Source organism: Erythranthe guttata, chromosome 1, assembly GCF_056151865.1.
Source record: "Erythranthe guttata isolate IM_541 chromosome 1, IM_541, whole genome shotgun sequence".
Lineage (NCBI taxonomy): Eukaryota > Viridiplantae > Streptophyta > Magnoliopsida > Lamiales > Phrymaceae > Erythranthe > Erythranthe guttata.
In genome coordinates this window covers 13,097,097-13,117,282 of record NC_142533.1, presented here as the reverse complement: position 1 = coordinate 13,117,282, position 20,186 = coordinate 13,097,097, and the positions used below count along the sequence as shown (strand labels likewise).

The 20,186-nt window shown below is 37.9% G+C and overlaps 1 protein-coding gene across 1 annotated transcript; it reads right to left on the bottom strand.

Moving 5' to 3' along the window:
• Positions 1-18,885: 18,885 nt before the first annotated feature.
• Positions 18,886-19,890, bottom strand: LOC105976441 (uncharacterized). The gene has a single exon (XM_013001706.2). It carries the CDS (start codon positions 19,888-19,890, stop codon positions 18,886-18,888), a length of 1,005 nt encoding a protein of 334 aa, XP_012857160.2.
• Positions 19,891-20,186: the final 296 nt, after the last annotated feature.

Below are 20,186 nucleotides of genomic sequence, written 5' to 3'. Positions count from 1 at the left end.
CAGAAAGATGGGTTTTATTTGGAATATTTTAACACTATCATTCATTTTCACACCTAGATATTCTTTCCCTTTTCTTTAATGGGGCAATTTGCTATGCACCCATGAATAATAATATCCTTTCGAAATAAGCACAATCGGATTTTGACATTTTGCTCAACGTCCTGTATTATGTTTTACAACATGCGATATTAATTTTGAAGGCGTCGTTACCAATAAACCCCGTATGGTGATATGTCCACCCCTTAAATCTTTCTTTGTAATAACCACTAGGAATTTTATTCCCAATTCTACCCTTTTATCAATTAGCATAATTAGTCATAATTATTCTTTTTTTCTCTCTTTCCATAACAATAATCTAATTCCTAAAAATCTGCTTCCAAATTCCTAAAAAAATGGTACCAAATAAAGAAAATAATTTTTTTTTATTATTTTCGGACCTTATTTAGCTATAATTTATTTAATTTTATTTTTTTATATTTTTTAATAAAAATAGTTTTTAATTTTTTTTTAAACAAAAAATTGAAATTATTTTCTCGACAGGTTTACAACGCCGAATATGACTATAGTTGAATATGACTGTAGTAATATTCGAATATATTCGAATATGATTATATTCATGTTAATGCTGTTGTTAAGATTATAAACCAAAAAACTCTCTCAAAACACTCCAATTTTCCATGCATCTTCCGATGAATTGTAACATCGCACCTTTCCCAAAAGCCGAAAACCTTAAAACCCGAACTTAAAATTCCTAAGCCGAGAATTCTTAGGTGATATCCTTATTACGCGATAGTAATTATACGAATTACGTGAATCTAGTTATGTGACTTACGTGAATAATTACATGCATTATTTAATTATTCGGAATATGGTGATTTCATGACATTTATTTTGTGAAATTCGTATATATACGTGATTTATGTGATTTGGTATCATTTCCGAAAATTCAAATTTTAGGAATTTCGTGAATTACGTGACTTATGTGAATAATTACATGTTTTAATTATTTGGTAGATTATTTTCGAAATGTAGTAACTTATGTAAAGTATAAATATAGTACTATATTGATATAACTAATTAAGTCAACCCAATGGACTTACAATTTATTTATCTACTGGGCCACGAGCCAAATATTGAAGACCAATATCACCGAGCCCAATCACCTTCAAATAAGGTTTGGGCCCAACGATCTCATCTAAGGTATAAGTAACGATATAATTCATTTGCTAAAGGTAAGCCCTATTTATCTAAATAATACGAGGAGTCACATTCTCTCAATTATTTCTACTATCCGCTCGTCTGACTTGAGCGTCGGAGGGGTTTCCGCCGGATCAACCCCGGCCTAGTTCACGTGTTCTATGATCGCAGGTATCTCAAGGTCATCAAGCTCGTGAGCCAGTGATCCACTCTGCTCTTCCATCTCATCTTATTTCAACTATCTAAGGTGTTCTATTTCTAACATCATCATTTTGGCGCCGTCTGTGGGAAGGCAGACATAATCACGTAGCGCGCACGATGGCCTTGAGACATTTGCCCAGGGGGAGTGTGACACTGCTGACGACCTCCCACCTCGTGGAGGCTCTGGCTTGCCACTTCCTCATCCTTGTGCTCGGGATCCACCACGAGACCTTCCTCGGATGTCCCACCAGATCCTCAACATGATTCACTTCTTCCCGCCCCTCGATCGGTTCAGACAACCGACGAGGCCCTTCAATGCTAGCATGGGTTATAGACTCCCTGGGGGCTTACATCTGCCCCCAAAATATTTCGTTCGCCATGGGTTATCGACTCCCTGGGGGTTTAAATCTGCCCCCAAAATATTTCATTCGCCAAGGGTTATCGAATTCCTGGGGCTTACCTCTGCCCCAAAATATTTCGTTCGCCAAGGGTTATCGACTCCCTAGGGGTTTACCGTTCCCCATAAACATTTCGCTCGCCAAGGGTTATCGACTCCCTGGGGGTTTACAATGCCCCCAAAATATTTCGTTCACCAAGGGTACGTGATCGCCTCATCATAAGTTGGGGGTTATCCCACCCCAAGGTTAGGCATCTCATCCCAAGGGTACGTGATCACCTCATTCTAAGTTGAGGGTTATCCCAACCCAAGGTTAGGCATCTCATCCCAAGGGTACGTGCTCGCCTCATCCTAAGTTGGGGGTTATCCCACCCAAGGTTAGGCATCTCATCCCAAGGGTACGTGATCGTCTCATCCTAAGTTGGGGGGTTATCCCACGCTAAGGTTGGGCATCTCATCCCAATGGTTGAACTCCACCCTTACTTTTCAACCCAAAGCGGGTTCACATCCCACATCTCCATCCGGATTTACATCACTCTCGGATCCCTCTGATTCTTCACTATCACTCCTAAAATCTACAAATTGGGACCTAAGACGTCTCCTACTAGTACCAACACATCTATAACATTGTTAATTCCATTATTCGATGCCAAATTATGATCCGGAGAAGAAACAAGTTGACGCTCCGCGAAAATGGGCGAAAAAGGACCAATAACGGCTCCCCTTCTCACAGCAGAACGCGCGGCTTAAGTCGCGCGGCTCCATATTCGTGCTGCTCTCTCCACTCAAATTCACGCGGCTTGATATCCCGGCTCACCAGCCTCCTCCCCTCTACCCAATCGCGCGAATTTTAGCGTGCTCCACCAAATCGCGTCCGGATTTTTACTCGTTTCATCAAATCGCACACGAATTTCAACGCGCTCCACCAAATTGCGCGTGCTCTCCAACGCGCCTCACTAAATCGCGCGCACTCTCCAATGGGTAAATAAAAATTATTCCTCCACACCACGCGAAGAATTAACGGAACACTACAACATCGATCTACACTCGACACGATTCGGTACCCTTCTCGACTTATCTCCCACATCGAATCGAGAGTGGGGGGCTTGCGAGACAACTCCCACGAGGAGCCAACTAGCTCGGTCCTACAACCCGTTGCCAGGCAACTCCCACGAGGAGCCAACTCGCTCGGCACTACAAATCCAACCTTAGAAATACTTAGAGATATTATGAGAATCTATATAGCCTGGCCAGCTTGATTACTCAAATTTCTCTACTTGTTTTCGACGGGTCGTTTATTAAAATGTGGCCACGGTCCAAACATACGTACGACCCACGAGGTCTAACAAGGGGCACGATCCCCATATAAGAAAAACAAAATCTTGAGAGCCTGATCCACTCATCAAGTACATCACGCACACGGCTATATGTAAACACATATAAGCAACGCGTCAAACCATTGACAACGTCAATAAATAAACAACTCCCACGAGGAGATAACAACACCGACGACTCAAGTAATTTACATCGCGACATTTTGGTCGCGCTACGCGCCAACGCGCCTTCACTCCCCTCCGACACACGCTCCAACGCGTTTTCACACACCATCAGGCCTTACGCCAACGAGCGACTACTACAATTTTTACTCTCGACACGATATGTCACCCATTTCGACATGGCCCCCACATCGACTCGAGAGTGGGGGGATTAATGATATGCCTAATTGGGTCAACCCAAAGAACTTACAATTTATTTACCTACTGGGCCACGAGCCCAATATTGAAGACCAATATCACCGAGGCCCAATCACCTTCAAATAAGGTTTGGGCCCAACGATCTCATCAAAGGTATAAGTAACGATATAATTCATTTGCTAAAGGTAAGCCCTATCTATCTAAATAATACGAGGAGTCACATTCTCTCAATTATTTCTACTATCCGCTCGTCTGACTTGAGCGTCGGAGGGGTTTCCGCCGGATCAACCCCCGGCCTAGTTCACGTGTTCTATGATCCCAGGTATCTCAAGGTCATCAAGCTCGTGAGCCAGTGATCCACTCTGCTCTTCCAGCTCATCTTATTTCAACTATCTAAGGTGTTCTATTTCTAGCATCATCATATATATATATATATATATATATATATATATATATATATATATATATATATATATATATATATGTCCCGATTATGTGTGTGTAGTGTGCAAGTTGAGTTTATTTTTAATAAATAAATTAGTGTTAATTTGCATGCCTTTCCATTTGGTACACACTAATCATTTATCTAATCCCACACTCAAAGTAAGCCCAAAAAGACACCCTCCTTTCTCCTTCTTCTTCCACATACTCTCCTTACTTGTCTTTCCCATTTCTCTCCACCGAAGCCATCACCTCCACCATCGGCCTTCTTCTTCTTTCACCTCAACTCCCATTTTCAAGAAAATCCCAAAAATAAAAATGAAGGTCCCCTATTTAACCATTGCTATAGACTACACCAAAAACACCATCAAGACTTCTTGCCTACTTACAGGAGATAACAATACATCTCTCTGAGAAGCTCACACCATTTCATTCACAATCAAAGTAGCTTGGCTAGATTTCGGTGTTTGAATGCATCTCTTCTCTCGGTTGTTTTCTTCACTTAGATTTTAAGGTAAGAAATTTCGATTTCTTGCTGCAATTAAATGGCATCAATAGTATTAAAATGGTTTTCAGAAATTCTTAAAATATTTGGAGTGATTTCGAAAAAAAATAGGGCTTTTTGGGGAAAAATGGAAAAGAGGTGCTGAGTGTTTATTTCTTGTTCTTGCATGCATCATCTATGTTGATAGTGGTTAGATACAAGTTTTATTGGCCAAAATCATTAAAAACAATTAGGGTTTCAAAAAGGGGTTTCAAGAAAAATGAATTTTTGAACTTTTATGGGTTGCATGTGTAGATCGAAAGATTTTTGGGCCAAATCTGTAATTTTCAAGAAGCTAATCCTATATGTGTTTTCAAAACTGTTTTCCAACATTTATTGAACAAAAATTTCGGATTTAAAAAGGTTTTGCAAGAAAAAATTGTTTTTTGAACTTCTAGTGGTCTTGATGTATAGATCTAGAGATTTTGGGGTAAAATATGTAATTTTCAAAATTTCTGCATAAAGTAACTTTTTAACTTTGTTTTCTGCATTGGTTGAATTAAAATTTCAGATTGTTAAGGGTTTTTCATGAAAAAGTGAATTTTGAACTTTTAGTGTGGTTGCATGTGTAAATCTTGAAACTTTGGGGTCAAAACTGCAATTTCTGGAAAATCTCTCATTTCTAAAGTTTGAATCTGTTTTCCAGCAAGTATTAAATGGTGAAAAGTTTTTTTACAAGGTTTTCAAAGTAATTAAGGTTATATTAGATTTTTGGATTTTTAAAAGAAAAGGGGATTTTTCTAGTTTTTTATTTCAAGAAAATTCGAAACTTTGTGAAAATTTAAATTATTCAGAATCTGAAACTTGGATCAGTTAGGAACTCTAGGATTTAATTTGGGAATTTTTAGAATTGAATTGTGATATGCCTAATTGGGACAACCCAATGGGCCTACAAAGTACTTACCTACTAGGCCACAAGCCCAATATTAAAGACCATTGTCACCGGGGCCCAATCACCTTCAAGTAAGGTTTGGGCTCGACAATCTCAACTAAGCTATAAATAATCATTTGAACTCATTCCTTAAGGTACGTCCTATTATCTGAGCAATACTACAACATGTATTATCTGGATTATTTTTACTATCCGCACGTCTCACTTGAGCGTCGGAGGGGTTTCTGCCGGATTAACCCTCGGCCTAGTTCACGTATTCTATGATCGCGGGTATCTCAAGGTCATCAAGCTCGTGAGCTAGTGAGACACTCTGCTCCTCCAGCTCATCCTATTTCAACACTTTAAGGTGATCTAACTTTAGCATCATCATAATGGTGTCGTCTGTGGGAAGGCAAACAAGATCACGTAGCGCGCCGGATGGCCTTGAGGCATCTGCTCAAGGGGAGCGTGACACTACTAACAACCTCCAACCTCGTGGAGGCTCTGGCTTGCCACTTCCTCTTACTCGTGCTCGGGATCCACCATGAGATTCTCCTCGTGATGTCTTACTAGATCCTCAACATGATCCACTTCTTCCCGCTCCTCGAACTGTTCATATAACCGAGGAGACCCTTCAATGCTAACAACCTCCCACCTCGTGGAGGCTCTGGCTTGCTGATTCCCCCTCCCCGCGTTCGGGGTCCAACATAAGTTCATCCTCGCGAGCCCCCAACGGGGACGTAGCAGGGTCTACTTCCCGTTGCTCCTCGAACGGTTCAAATAACTGAAGAGGACCTTCAGTGTACGATTGCAGAAGCTTCAACTCGGCCCACTGAAACAGTGGCACCATACATCATCACAAAGGGAGCGAACGCTCCCCTTGCGAGGTCCCACAGGGTCCTCAACAGGATCAATTGCTCCTTGCTTCTCGAACGGTTCAGATAACCGAAGAGGACCTTCAGAGTATGACCGCGGAAGCTTCAACAGGATCAACTTCTACTTGCTCCTCGAACGGTTCAAATAACCGATGAGGACCTTTACTGTATGACCGCGGAAGCTTCAACAAGATCAACTTCTACTTGCTCCTCGAACGGTTCAGATAACCGATGAGGACCTTCAGCGTATGAGTGCAGAAACTATAACTCGTTCCACTGAAGCAGTGGCGGCATCATTCATCACCCCAACGGTAGTAAAGCTCCTCTTCTCGAGGCCCCACTAGGTCCTCAATAGGATCCACTTCTCCTCTCTTATCTAACGGTTAAGATAACCGAAGAAGACCTTCAGCATATGAATCGGAAGCTTCAACTCGTGCTACCCCTGAAGCAACGGCACAACACATCGTCGTAGCAGGAGCCAACGCTCCTCCTACGGCTCCACCCGTGGCACAACTACCGCTATAACATGACAACCACCAAGCAAGTGTGTCGTGCGCATCCATCCAAAGGTCTCGAATGTAACAACCCACTCATTGCCGAGAAGCGCGAACTGCGCAACATCGCCCACGTTCATCTCCGAGAGGCAATGCCTCTCCCTTACGAGCTCATCATTCCAATGATGTCAACGACACTTGCTGTCCTTCAAAACCAAAACATGGTTCGTGATCGCCTTATCCTAAACTGGGGGCTTTCCCACCCCAAGGTTTGGCATCTCATTCAAATGGTTGGACATCTCGTCTAAAGGGTGGTACATCCTCCGTACCTTTCAACTCCAACGGTTTCACATCCCATCTCAAGAGCTGGGTATGATCTCTCTACTCCAAGGATAACACATCCCCAACCTCGCGCCCCTATCAATGAGCGCGCGATCCGCATCCGCGCATGTGCTCAACATCCGCATCTGTGCATGCACTCCACTTTCGTATCCGCATATGCACTCCACATCAGCATCCGCGCATGCGCTCCGCATCCGCGCGCTCTACATCCACATCCGCGCATACGCTCCGCAACTGCGCTCTCCACATCCGCGCCGCATCAGCATCCGCGCATGTGGTCCACATCCGCGCGCTCTACATCCTCATCCGCACGTGCGCTCCATATCTGCGATCTCCACATCAGCGCCGCATCAGCATCCGTGCATGCGCTCCACATCCGCCCCCTCCACATCCTCATCCGCGCATGCACTCCGCATCTGCGCTCTCCGCATCAGTTTCCGCGCGCTCCGGATCCGCGCATGCGCTCCGCTTCCGTGCTTTCCGCATCCGCTCTCTCCACATTCTCACTTTCCGCATCCGCTTCCGCGCATGCGCTCCGCATCCGCGCGCTCCATATCCTCGTACGCACCTGCGCTCTCCGCATCAGCATCCGCGCATGCACTCCACATCCGCGCGCTCTACATCCATGCATGTGTGTGTGCTGAAATTGTGCGTGTGTGTGTGTGTGTGTGTGTGTGTGTGTGTGCGTGTGTGTGTGTGTGTGTGTGTGTGTGTGTGTGCGTGTGTGTGTGTGTGTGTGTGTGTGTGTGTGTATGTGTGTGCTGAAGGTGTATGTGGTATGTGCCGTGTGTGCTTGTGTGTGTTTATGTGTGTGAATTGGGGGGGTTTTGCCCAAATTATAAATACGTGGTAAATTGTGATATTTGTGTGATTTTGTGGCACTTGATTGATATTTGAGATGTTATGTGTTGGTCATATTATTGTCATAAGCATGATTTTGAAAAAAGATGCATTTCACGATTTTTAAACTGAAAGATTAATGGAATACCGGGTAATAAACAACTCGGATATAGAGGGCCGGTATCCAACTAGGATGAAATGTTGTGGTTTGATTCCACTTAGTGAAAACGGGCTCGTAACAGGTTTATTATTCAGGTACATAAATTAATCTTTCACGGATCCGAGAAAACGAAAAATATTTTTTCACGAGTTTCACAAAAGGGCATTTTAGTCATTTTGCATAAGTACGTGTTTATGTGCGAATGATGTGTTTCCGTCAATTACGTGAATTACCGATTGTCTGGTGTTGTTTGGAATGTGGGTAAGAATGGATATATAATATTTATTATATATAACGTATTTTTCAAAGTTCGATATTTAATCGAATTTCTTACTGAGTTTTATAGCTCATATAGATGCCTTTTAATTGCAGGTAGTGGTCTAGTAACCCTCAACCGGGATGGATCGAGTAGCGGCTCGAGGTCTTGCCCGGGTTTTTGGAAGTTGTATGAGGGCCTATGAACGATGCTAAAGTCTTTTGGTTATTTTTTTTGGTGATGTAGTATTGAACCAAAACATTTTCCTTTTCGTACCTTTCGAACTCATTTCCGGTATGAATCGTACTTAATTCCTATCATAAAATAGTCTGTTTGGTAATTTCGTTATTTTTCACGCCTCAACTAGTAATTTTCAAATTATTCACCAAAATACCCTTTCCAACTCTGATTTCTTTTCGAACCAAAATCGATAGTTGATAGTGTAGCACTCGAACGAAAAACCTCTCTCGAAACTTGTTTCCAAAAGAAACCTTTATTCGGCTAAAAGTAACCTAAGAAAGATTTCAAAAAAAAATGCAAAGTTTTAATAATTGCATTTTGGTCCCATATATCCGATAAACCGGTTCGATTTATTGACCGACTAGAAGGGGGGTTCTACAAGAGTGGTATCAGAGAATGGTTCATAGATACTCGTATAAACTTCATGAGTTTAGAGACTACTCGAGACACGAAGCTCGGACCATCCGGTAAAGTATGTGTATTATTTTCTTTATATGTTTTACTTGCTTTACTCATTAATGGTAATTAATATAGAAGTAATGGCGAGACGTATAACCCGAGGGAACCCGAGCACTTCCACCAACGAACCACAAGACGCCAATAAAACCATTAACAATCTCTCGAACTTAATCCGAGAACAAGCCCAAAACCACCAACGTCAAAGCAGAACATCAAAGGCCCGGAGGTCTACTTCAATTTTCGGAATGGAAATGGGAAGCTATCACAATGGACTTCGTGCAAAGGATTTCCGAAGACCCAAAGGGTATCCGACGCCATTTGGGTGATCGTTGACCGACTGACCAAAACGGCTCACTTTCTTCCGGTCCGAATGACCTTCAGTCTAAAGAAGCTGACCGAACTATACGTCCGTGGGATAGTCCGACTTCACGGCGTCCCCGTCACAATTATTTCCGACCGAGACCCCCAATTTACGTCAAAATTCTGCAAAAGTTTACACAAACCCTCGGAACGCGATTAAACTTTAGAACAACCTATCACCCCCAAACCGATGGCCAATCCGAACGAACTATCAAAACCCTAGAAGATCTTCTCCGCGCTTGCATTCTCAACTTTGGAGGAAATCGGGAATCCCGCCTCCCACTAATCGAGTTCGCGTACAGCAATAGCTTTCACTCATCAATTGGAATGGCACCACACGAAGCTATTTACGCCCACAAGTGTAGGTTATGCTCCATTGGGACAAAATTGGCGGAAGAAAATTCCTTGGTCCCGACCTAGTCCAACAAACCGTCGACATAATAAAAAATATTCGAGAGAAAACGTGTATCGCCTAAGATCGGCCACAAAGCTATGCCAACACTCGAAGGAGAGATCTCGAATTCAAAGTCGGCGACTCCGTATTCTTAAAAGTGGCGCCTTTCAAAGGAATTATGCGATTTGGGAAAAAGGGAAAATTAGCACCGCGATTTATTGGCCCATTCGAATTTCTCGACAAAGTCGGTACTCCGCCTATCGACTAGCCTTACCACCCAATCTATCCAACTTTCACAATGTTTTCCACGTTTCAATGCTTTGGAAAATCATTCGCAGTCCAGACCACGTATTGGAAACCGAATCGATTGAACTAAACCCTAATCTTTCCTACGAAGAGAAACCTTCCCAAATACTTGATTCCAAAACCAAAACCCTTCGAAATCGAAACCTAAAATTCGTTAAAATCCTTTGGCAAAACCATACGCCCGAAGAAACCACATGGGAACGAGAAGAAGAAATGTGCGAACGTTACCCCCAGTTGTTCAAGTAACAATTTTGGGGACAAAATTTCTTTAGGGGGGCAGATTGTAACACCCCACCTTTCCCCAAACCCGAAAACCTTAAAACCCGAACTTAAAATTCCTAACTCGATAATCCTTAGGTGATATCATTATTACGCGATAGTAATTATATGAATTACGTGAATCTAATTATGTGACTTACGTGAATAATTACATGCATTATTTAATTATCCGGAATATGGTGATTTCATGACATTTATTTTGTGAAATTCGTATATATGTGTGATTTATGTGATTTGGTATCATTTTCGAATATTGAAATTTTAGGAATTTCGCGAATTACGTGACTTTTGTGAATAATTACATGTTTTAATTATTTGGTAGATTATTTTAAAAATGTGGAAACTTATGTGAAGTAAAAATATAGTACTATAGTGTGATTATATATATATATATATATATATATATATATATATATATGTCCGGATTGTGTGTGTCGTGTGCAAGTTGAGTTTATTTTTAATAAATAAATTAGTGTTAATTTGCATGCCTTTCCACTTGGCACACAATGATCATTTATCTAATCCCACACTCAAAGTAAGCCGAAAAGACACCCTCCTTTCTTCTTCTTCTTCCACATACTTTCCTTACTTGTCTTCTCCGTTTCTCTCCACCTAAGCCATCACCTCCACCATCGGCCTTCTTCTTCTTCCACCTCAATTCCCATTTTCAAGAAAATTCCAAAAATGAAAATGAAGGTCTCCTATTTAACCCTTGCGATAGAGTACACCAAAAACACCATCAAGACTTCTTGCCTACTTACGGGAGATAACAATACATCTCTCTTAGAAGCTCACACCATTTCATTCACAATCAAAGTAGCTTGGTTAGATTTCGGCGTTTGAATGCATCTCTTCTCTCGGTTGTTTTCTTCTCTTCGATTTTCAGGTAAGAAATTCTAATTTCTTGCTGCAATTAAATGGCATCAATAGTATTAAAATAGTTTTCAAAATTTCTTAAAACATTTGGAGTGATTTCGAAACAAATTAGGGCTTTTTGGGGAAAAATGGAAAAGAGGTGTTGAGTGTTGATTTCTTGTTCTTGCATGCATCATCTATGTTGATAGTGGGTAGATACAAGTTTTATTGGCCAATAGCATTAAAAAAATTCAGATTTCAAAAAGGGGTTTCAAGAAAAAATGATTTTTTGAACTTTTATGGGGTTGCATGTGTAGATCGAAAGATTTTTGGGCCAAATCTGTAATTTTCATGAAGTTAATCCTAAATGTGTTTTCAAAACTTTTTTCCAGCATTTATTGACCAAAAATTTCGGATTTAAAAAGGTTTTGCAAGAAAAAATTGTTTTTTGAACTTCTAGTGGTCTTGCATGTATAGATCTAGAGATTTTGGGGTAAAATATATAATTTTCGAAATTTCTGCATAAAGTAACTTTTTAACTTTGTTTTCTGCATTGATTGAATTAAAATTTCAGATTTTTAAGGGTTTTTCATGAAAAAGTGGATTTTGAACTTTTAGTGTGGTTGCATGTGTAAATCTTGAAACTTTGGGGTCAAAACTGCAATTTCTGAACAATCTCTCATTTCTAAAGTTTGAATCTGTTTTCCAGCAAGTATTAAATGAGGAAAAGTTTTATTTACAGAGTTTTCAAAGTAATTAAGGTTATATTAGACTTTTGGATTTTTAAAAGAAAAAGGGGAGTTTTCTAGTTTTTAATTTCAAGAAAATTAAAAACTTTGTATAAATTTAAATTAATTTCGGAATCTGAAACTTGGATTAGTAAGGAACTCTAGGATTTAATTTGGGAATTTTTAGAATTGATTTGCTATTATTTCAAAATTAGGATATTTTGCATGTCATTTATTATGTTTTGTGCTTTTATATCTTTGATTAAATAACTATGAGTGATGAGATTTGGGATTTTGTACCCTAATTTGCTGCATGGAAGTTTTTATTACTTCTGTAATTTATTGGAAAGAATTATTACCTGAAAGTGGTAATAAGTTTATTAAATGAAAGGTGAAAAAAGGTGCTTGCTTTACAAGCATGGTTTTAATATTAAATGGTGATGTTTTAATACGTGGCTGCATGTGTGTGTGCTGAATACGTGTGTGTGTGTGTGTGTGTGTGTGTGTGTGTGTGTGTGTGTGTGTGTGCTGAAGGTGTATGTGGTGTGTGCCGTGTGTGGTTGTGTGTGTTTATGTGTGTGAATTTGGGGGGTTTTGTCCAAATTATAAATATGTGGTAAATTGTGATATTTGTGTGATTTTGTGGCACTTGATTGATATTTGAGATGTTATGTGTTGGTCTTATTATTATTGTCATAAGCATGATTTTGAAAAAGATGCATTTCACGGTTTTTAAACTGAAAGATTAATGGAATACCAGGTAATAAACAACTCGGATATAGAGGGCCGGTATCCAACTAGGATGAAATGTTGTGGTTTAATTCCACTTAGTGAAAACGGGCTCGTAACAGGCTTATTATTCAGGTACAGAAATTAATCTTTCACGAATACGAGAAACCGAAAAATATTTTTTCACGAGTTTCACAAAAAGGGCATTTTAGTCATTTTGCATAAGTACGTGTTTATGTGCGAATGATGTGTTTCCGTCAATTACGTGAATTACCGATTGTCTGGTGTTGTTTGGAATGTGGGTAAGAATGGATATATAATATTTTATATTATATATAACGTATTTTTCAAAGTTCTATATTTAATCGAATTTCTTACTGAGTTTTATAGCTCATATAGATGCCTTTTAATTGCAGGTAGTAGTGCTAGTAACCCTCAACCGGGATGGATCGAGTAGCGGATTGAGGTCTTGCCCGGATTTTTGGAAGTTGTACGAGGGCCTATGAACGATGCTAAAGTCTGTTGGTTATTTTCTTTTGGTGATGTAGTATTAAACCGAAATATTTTCCTTTTCGTACCTTTCGAATTCATTTCCGGTATTAATCGTACTTAATTCCTATCATAAAATAGTCCGTTTGGCAATTTCGTTATTTTTCACGCCTCAACTAGTAATTTTCGAATTATTCACCAAAATACCCTTTCCAACTCTGATTTCTTTTCGAACCAAAATCGATAGTTGATATTGTAGCACTCGAACGAAAAACCTCCTCTCGAAACTTGTTTCCAAACGAAACCTCTATTCGGTTAAAAGTAACCTAAGAAAGATTTCAAAAAAAAATGCAAAGTTTTAATAATTGCATTTTGGTCCCATTTCAAAGTTTCAAAAATTACAAAGAGATCCTTTGCTTCCGCTACATGTATAAATATCCGATAACCGGTTCGATTTATCGCCGGACTAGAAGGGGGGTGCTACATGAATCGAAATAAACCTAAATGAAAAGAAGGAAATAAACAAACACGAAACTAACAAAATTGTGCATCATAACAGGAAAAATTAATTAAGTTCTCACTTGAAACCGACTCTTCAATTCACTTGACCTAAAATTGAAGTCTAAGCGCCTGCAAAGATTTAATTTTATATTCACAAATTTTGAGAAACTCGGATAGCAAACCGTCTTGCCATACAGTGTTAATATTCCTCGCAACATCAGCAGGAGCCCAAGTTCGACTCCCTTCATCTGTTCGACACAAGTTTCAAAGGATTGAACACTTTGCCCGGCCCGTTTTTCTCAACTGAGGAAAATATGTATTCAAATTTTTCATCACTGGGTTGAAACTGTATTTTCATATCTGAAAAAAAAAAAAAAAAGAAGAGAAATCGAAAAATACATAAATAAAGATAAAAAAATAACGAAAGAGAGGGAGGGGGAGTCGACGACAACGTCGGTGGTGGCGGTGGTGAAGGAAAGAGAGTGAGAGGGGCGGGGATGGTGGTGGACAAATCTGAAGAAGAAAACAAATGAGAAATCGAGAAAGATAACGAAAAAGAGAGAAAGAGCCTTACGTGGAAAGGGAGGAGGAGACGGCGGCAACGAGCGGTGGTGGTGTACAAATCTATGTGGAGACGATGGTGGTGTAAAGAGAGAGAAATCGAGAGAGACAACGAACACGAGAAATTAATAAATCACTAATCGAGTGAATCAACAATAGTCATATTTGAACCAGACTATAGTCACGTTGATGCTGCTGCTTCAGATCTGGAGAGAAAAAAAACAAAAAAAATCGAAAATAACGAAGGGGAGGGAGGCGGAGTCGACTACAACGACGGTGAATGAAAGAGAGCAGTTATGGTGGTGGTGGTGGCCGGAAAAAAAAAACCTGGGATACCAAAAGAGATAACGAAAAAGGGGAATATCTATGTAGAAATCACGCATCCAACGAAAAGCGGCGAACGGACTACGTCGGTGGTGTGAAAAGGATGAAGGAGAGCGCCGGCGGTTACACATCTGCAAAAAGAAGAAGAAGAAGAAAAAAAAAAAGAAGAAAATAAATTGAGAGAGAGAGAGAGAGAGAGAGAGAGAGATAAAATTGTATCACATTAAAAACCTAACCATATAGGAGCACTTTAGTCTTATCATGTCTGGTCAGCGGGGTCTCACTGATTAAGAATGAAACTTGGGTGTAGGCAAAACTCTTTAAAAGTTAATTCCATTTGGTTCAAACTATTTTCCATTTGAGGAGGGTATTGCATATTTCCCCAATTTTGAAATTTTGAAAGGTCCCCGTGGATTGCACAGGTGGGTGAAACACTAGTAAATAATATAATATGTATATATAAAAGAAAGGTTTGCCCGAAATCCTAAAAGTTTTTTCTTACAAATATTTTTGTGAAATATTTGTTTTCTTTATTTTTCTCTTTTTTTTATAGCCATTCAAAATTATTTGTTTTTTCTTCCTTTTTATAGAAGGCGTTTCAATTTTCTTTAATTTTTTTTCTTCTTCTTCTTCCTCCTCCTTTTCTCCCTTGCCCAATAAACACGATTAATTTTTTTTTTCACATTTTTTATTTTTAAATATTTTCTTTTTTTTTCTTTTTTTCTTCTTTTTTTTTTCTCTTCCAGCACTAAATTTTCTCTCTTTTTTTACTAGGCACGTTTTTTTAATTACTTTGTTTTTCTCTTTTTCTTCCTTTTCCCCTTCTCCACTAAACACGATCAAATTTGAATTTTTTTTTTTCACGTTTGTTTTTTATTTTTAATTATTTTTTTTCTTTTTTTTTTTCTCTTCCAACACTAATTTTTCTCTCATTTTTTATAGCACACGTATGTACATTAAACTTTATTGTTAAAATAGATATATAGATTATTATTGCAATTACTGAAAATTTTACATTTCCGGTGTTCCATTGCTTTGCTATTGTACATTTCATATATGTATACTAATTTCTAATTTTTCTTTTCTTATATTTTTTTCAATATCCGCTCGTGCAACACACGAGGTAAAATACTAATAACTATTAGGGCAAATGGCAAAAAGGCCCATCACATGGGACTTAAATGCATTTTAGTCCACAAAAAAAACAGTCTCTCAATTAAGCCCATCCCCATGTCTTTAGTCTAAAATACCCTCAATAATATAATTCTTAACAATTCCACCCATTATGCTCTAACTTCCTTAATATTACACATTGACCCCGGATTTAAACAAATATATCACATTAACCCCCAAAACTTTTTTTTTTCAGAAAATAATTTTTTTTCTGAACTGTTTTTTTTCCGGCCAGATTCCGGCGTTGACCGCCGGAGACCGCCGGTCTCCGGCGTTGACTTTTTTTTTTTTTTTTTTTTTTTTTTTTTTTTTTGAAATTTTTTTTCCTGATTTTTTTTTTCCGGCCGGTCAACCACCGTTGACCGCCGGTCTCCGGCGTTGACTTTTTTTTTTTTTTGAATTGTTTTTTCTTAGAAAAAAAATATTTTAATTAATATTACTGTCTTGACTACTAAATTACTGTCTCAAACAGTAATATTACTGTTTGGGACAGTAATATTATGAATATTATTTTTCCGAACAGTAATATTATTAATATTATTGTCTAAGACAGTTAAATTACTGTTGGAGACAGTAATTTAACATCCAAGACAGTAATATTAATTAAAATAAATTTTTTTTAAGGGAAAAAAAAAAAAAAAAAAAAATCAATTAACAGTTAAGTTACTGTCTCCGACAGTTAAATAACTGCTGGAGACAGTAATTTAGCAACGAATACAGTAATATTAATTAAAAATATTTTTTTTAAGAATAAAAAAGTCAATTAACAGTTAAGTTACTGTCTCCGACAGTTAAATAACTGCTGGAGACAGTAATTTAGCAACGAATACAGTAATATTAATTAAAAATATTTTTTTAAAGAATAAAAAAGTCAATTAACAGTTAAATTACTGTCTCCGACAGTTAAATAACTGCTGGAGACAGTAATTTAGCAACGAATACAGTAATATAAAATTAAAAATATTTTTTTTAAGAATAAAAAAGTCAATTAACAGTTAAATTACTGTCTCCGACAGTTAAATAACTGCTGGAGACAGTAATTTAGCAACGAATACAGTAATATTAATTAAAAATATTTTTTTTAAGAATAAAAAAGTCAATTAACAGTTAAATTACTGTCTCCGACAATTAAATAGCTGCCGGAGACAGTAATTTAGCAGCCAAGACAGTAAAATTAATTAAAATATTTTTTTAAGAAAAAAAAAAAAAAAAAAGTCAACGCCGGAGACCCGGCGGTCAACGGCCGTTGACCGGCCGGAAATTTTTTTCAGAAAAACAAAATTAAAAAAAAAAAAAATAGTCAACGCCGGAGACCGGCGGTCTCCGGCGGTCAACGGCGGAATCTGGCCGGAAAAAAAATATTTCAGAAAAAAATTATTTTCTGAAAAAAAAAAGTTTTGGGGGTTAATGTGATATATTTGTTAAAATCCGGGGTCAATGTGTAATATTAAAGAAGTTAGAGCATAATGGGTGGAATTGATACGAATTAGGGTTAAAATTGGGGTCAAAATTGAAATTTGGGTTAAAATTGGTTAATTGATGAAATTGGGCTAAATTGGGGTGTAAATCATGAAATTGGAGTTAAATTGGGTTTCAAATGAATTGAGGGTAATTTTGGTATATATAAAGGGATTTTCCTTATTTGCAAATAAGTTTGAATGGGGTGGATTTATTTGAAAGACAAAAAAGTTGGATGTCCCTATTTTAATTAAGTGCCCTTGTCATGGGCCTATTTGCCATTACCCCTAACTATTAATGTAAGGGGCAACTAGGTCTACAAAAAAAAACATCTTTATATAAAAGGAGAGACAAGACGCAAATTGTCTATAAAAAATAAAAATACCCTCTTAAACTCTAATATATTTCACATGCATCTTTTAAACTATAATTTAACTCAATTAACCAATTTTGACCGTCAGTTTCTGGCTATTTATTTATTTTTTTCTTTTAATATTTTTTCTGAACTTATTATCCTGTCACTGCCGCTGCCGCTAATCAACAACGTTGACCTTCTCTTATATGAATTATTTTTTCAAAACAAAATTCCCGCCACCGCCGTGAACAATCTGGTTGATTTTTTTATTTGTTTTGAATTTTTTCTTGACATTTTTTCCCTGGCAAACACAATAATATTAACTATAATGTTGTTGTATAACATAATTATATTACTATATTAGTGTCTAACACATTTTCGTGTTTTTCGTAAATATCGATAACGCTACATTGAGGATTTTTAGTAAAGTATGAGAGCAATTGTTAATTGATTGTTTTTTAAATCGAATATCTAATTATATTGCCTCGCTATATCCCTCAAGGACATATACGAACATATTTAACTTGTAGTCAAATACCCCACATTTTGAGATATTTAAAGTTGTTCGATAAACTCAAGTTTAATCGTGTCTTTAAATCCTGATTTTTCCATATGACTACCCAATTCGATGTTTATAGGGTGCAATGATTTTTCCTTGCCCACAAACAAGTTACTCATATTAGCCACTCTATCGAATTTAAGAAGTTTTTTATCTTCTTATTTTGTATTTCACGAATACACATTTGCTTTTCTTTTTTTTTTTCTTCTTTTTCCCCAAGAGCTAACTTACAAAAGTTTTGAAAACAGAGAAATCAAGCACCACTCACATGAATGCTTATTTAAAGTATAAACAAATAATTGATTCTGCCTAAATTCAACTCATAGTTTAAATCAATAAGTAGACTTACAAAAATATAAGGCAATTTTAATGAAAACATTACTCGTCAAAACCTTTTGGAATAAAATTCTTTATTTTATATACCCTAACATATAAAGACATTTTATAAATATAATAAGTTCTTACAAATCATATCACAAAAGAAAATACACTAAATATTACTAATATTATATAATAACTTAGTTCTTGCCGATAACGGCTACGTTCGCTTTAAAGAGACCGTCACATAGGTATCCATTTCCTACGTAAAACCCTCCTTTGGTTAGCACAAATTTGTCTGACTCAAAAGCCAACTTGAAACATTTCTTGGTTAGGATCGAACCACTAATTAAATTATTCATAATATCCGGAACATGTAGCACATCGTTCAACGTAACATCTTTCCCAGAAGTGAATTTTAGGACCACTTGTCCTTGTCCTTGTCCTTCAACCACCGAATAAGCATCATTTCCCATGAAGAGCTTTCATTCTTGTTCCAACTTTTTGTAGGAGGAGAACATGCTCTTGTCATAGCAAATGTGACGTGTAGCTCCAGTGTCTACCCTCCATCCTCGAGTATCGCTCAATAGGTAGGCCTCTGTTACAACTGCTGAAAAGTGCATGTTGCCTTTATCGGAAGCGGCTAAGTCTACGATGATGTTAGCTTCATTTTTAATATTTTCTTTCCGGTGGCGGCAATCCTTCGCAAGGTGTCCATTCTTTCCACAAACGAAGCACGCCCCCGCGAACCTCTTGTGTTTCTTGTTATTTGGTCGTTTGTTGAATGTAAGACCCTTTAACTTGTTGCTCTGCTTCGAGCTCTCCACTAGGTGTGCCTTAGCCACAAATTGACCACCCTTGTTGGTAATTTTATTATCCTCCTCGGTCTTGAGCCTTGCTATGAGTTCCTCAATCGTCCATTTGGCAACCGATTTCTTGTGCCTTAGGTAGCGTTTGAACTCCATCCAACTCGGTGGAAGCTTTCCAATTATGGCAGCAATTTGATAGGATTCACTCACCTCATGACCCTCGGCGAGAATATCATAGATCATGAGTTGGAGTTCGTTCACTTGCTCACTCACAGTTTTGCTATCGACCATTCGATAAAATTGAAATTTGTCCCCTAAAAACTTCCTATAGCCCACATCTTCCGACTTGTATTTCTTGGACAAACTATCCCACAAAAGTTTAACATTCTTTATAGGACTATAAACTTTGTACAACGGTTCGTCCAAGCAATTTAAGATGTAGTTACAGCATAGAAAAACATAGTGACACCACGCATCAATGGCTAGGAAGACTTCCTTGTTATTTTCGGAAGTTTCTCCTTTCGCCTTAGGTGCCTCCTCATTGAGAAACTTAGCAAAATTCATGATAGTAAGGTAAAAGAACATTTTGTTCTTCCAAATAGCAAAGTCCGTGCCCGTAAACTTGTTTGGTTTTTCGGTTGCACCGACAACCTTAAGGGTGGTATCATTGATTGAAGCCATCTATACAATTTTCAAATTCATAAAGAATTTTAAACTCGCAAACCAAAATAATTTATCACAGAATATTGAAGACAAATTATTCTAAAAAAAACTTTTTATGTATAGATGTCACTAAAATAATCCAAATTGATGTGAACACTAACATAACATGTACATGTTTCCAAACAAAACATTCAATTAATGATTTTTGTTCTCCATGCAGAAGATCTGATGGAAATATGTAAGCATCAATATTTTAACAATCGAGTTTAAATAATAGTTCACATATAGAATTCATCTATACAGTTTACGATGAA